This window comes from Lipotes vexillifer, unplaced genomic scaffold (assembly GCF_000442215.2).
Source record: "Lipotes vexillifer unplaced genomic scaffold, Lipotes_vexillifer_v1.1 scaffold3041, whole genome shotgun sequence".
Classification (NCBI taxonomy): domain Eukaryota; kingdom Metazoa; phylum Chordata; class Mammalia; order Artiodactyla; family Lipotidae; genus Lipotes; species Lipotes vexillifer.
The window spans coordinates 30515-32143 of record NW_006778847.1 but is presented as its reverse complement, the minus strand read 5'-3'; the positions used below and the strand labels follow the sequence as shown (position 1 = coordinate 32143).

General features: G+C 62.6%; 1 protein-coding gene across 1 annotated transcript in view; it reads right to left on the bottom strand.

The window, feature by feature from the left end:
• ACAD9 (acyl-CoA dehydrogenase family member 9) overlaps positions 1–1629 on the bottom strand; it is a 23528-nt gene that overhangs the window by 249 nt on the left and 21650 nt on the right. The window contains exons 13-15 of the mRNA XM_007452017.1: positions 1551–1629; positions 1018–1146; positions 347–419 (exon numbers count right to left, since the gene is read on the bottom strand). Of these exons, the coding sequence (XP_007452079.1) occupies positions 347–419; positions 1018–1146; positions 1551–1629 (281 nt within the window). The remainder of the gene's footprint in view (positions 1–346; positions 420–1017; positions 1147–1550) is intronic.

Below are 1629 nucleotides of genomic sequence, written 5' to 3'. Positions count from 1 at the left end.
GGGAAAGAGGAAGAATAGGTGATCTTTGGAAAAAAATGTTCCAGCAAAATTCCTGTCGTCACAGAGTCAGCCCTCCGGTGTGAAGGAGCCCTGAAGGTGGCAGCCCGTCCCCACCTGCCCACTGCTTGCAGTGACAGCCACGTCAGCACGGGGGGTGTGGGGCGCCGGTGTTCAGAGTTGCGTGGAGTCCCACGCTCCTCCCTCCACAGGTCAGCTGGGCACAGGGGTCCCCCCAAGAGGCTCTTGCCTCGCTGGCTCTGTGAGCTCCTGCTGGCAGGCCTCCGTCAGGTCGCCTGACATCAGGTCCCACCCCCCGACTCTCCCCCAACCTGAGCTGCCCACTTACCCTTGTCCAGCTGAGACAGAGCGAAGAGATTCTGGTAGTAAGCTTCCGTGCAGAAGATGTTGGCCAAGAGAACCTGCCAGAACCAAAGTCAAAGTCAGAGAGGATGACTGCTGAGGACCCTGGGATCTCTGGGCCTTAGGCCCACCCCTGCCTGGAGCCTGACCTCTGAGCTTCAAAGAACTCAGTCTGTCAGCCAAAGCGGGCAGGTTGACCAGGGTCAGGTGGCCTGGCTCAGAAGCCATGGCAGCCCTGAGCCAAACCAGCCCTGTCCCCAGGGCAAGTGACTCAATCCCCGCAGCCACAGTGCACACAGCAGGTGCTCACACGCACCCACCCTGCCAGCAGATGGGGTGAGGGCGCTGGGTTTCGGATTCTGACACTCACTCCTCCTCCCCACCCCCAGGCAGGAAGGTGAAAGGCAGTGGCCCTGTGTCCTGAACAGCACAGACCCGCCCATGGGAGCTGAGAGCACCAGCTATGGCCACGGACACAACTTGGCAACCCTACCCGTTTCTGGGTCAGCTGGCATGGACCCCGTGCTCACCGTGACCCCTGGGACACAGCCCTGGACACGCCCAGCCCCTCCCTTCCCCACTACCCAGCCTCATTAAAGTGCAGCAGGAGGACCCCTGCAGGGAGGCTGCCTGTGCGGGCGGGAGGGGCGGGCCCACCTCATGGTCGTGGTTCTGGAGGCCCATGCGGATAGAGCGGCTGGCCCGCGACAGCACGGCCGTCATCCCGTACAGGTTGATGAGGATGTTGGCCACTCGCTTCAAGACCAACTGCTCCTCCACGATGGTCTGGGAACAGAGGGCGGGGTGGAACTTGCCACCTGGACACGACTCCAACACACTCTCCCAGGCCCACCTTTGCTCATCTCTGAGCCTCTCTCTACACCCTGGGGGAGCAGGGCTGACGCTTCCTTCCCTTCGGGTTTTCCCTTAGCTCTGTCCAGATCTGGGCAGGAGTCAAGACAAGATCATGTCCCGGAAGCCTGGCTGAGACCACCAGCCAGCGCTTATTATCACCTTTGGATGCAAGAGCCACAGATCAGGTCCTAAGAGTAAGGTCCAGGTGGGGCCGCCCCTCCCGGCTCCAGGGAGCCTCTGCCCCCGCACTCCCCAGCCAGCTGAGTGGTCCCCAAGGCAGACACGTGGCGATCTGTCACGTCTCGGGCGCTGGCTGCCCCGCCGCCCCCGGGTACCTCGCCAAAGCGGAGCAGCAGGGTCTCCACAGTGCGGCCGAAGTAGTGCGCATTCTGCTCGAGCTTGTGGGCACCGTCC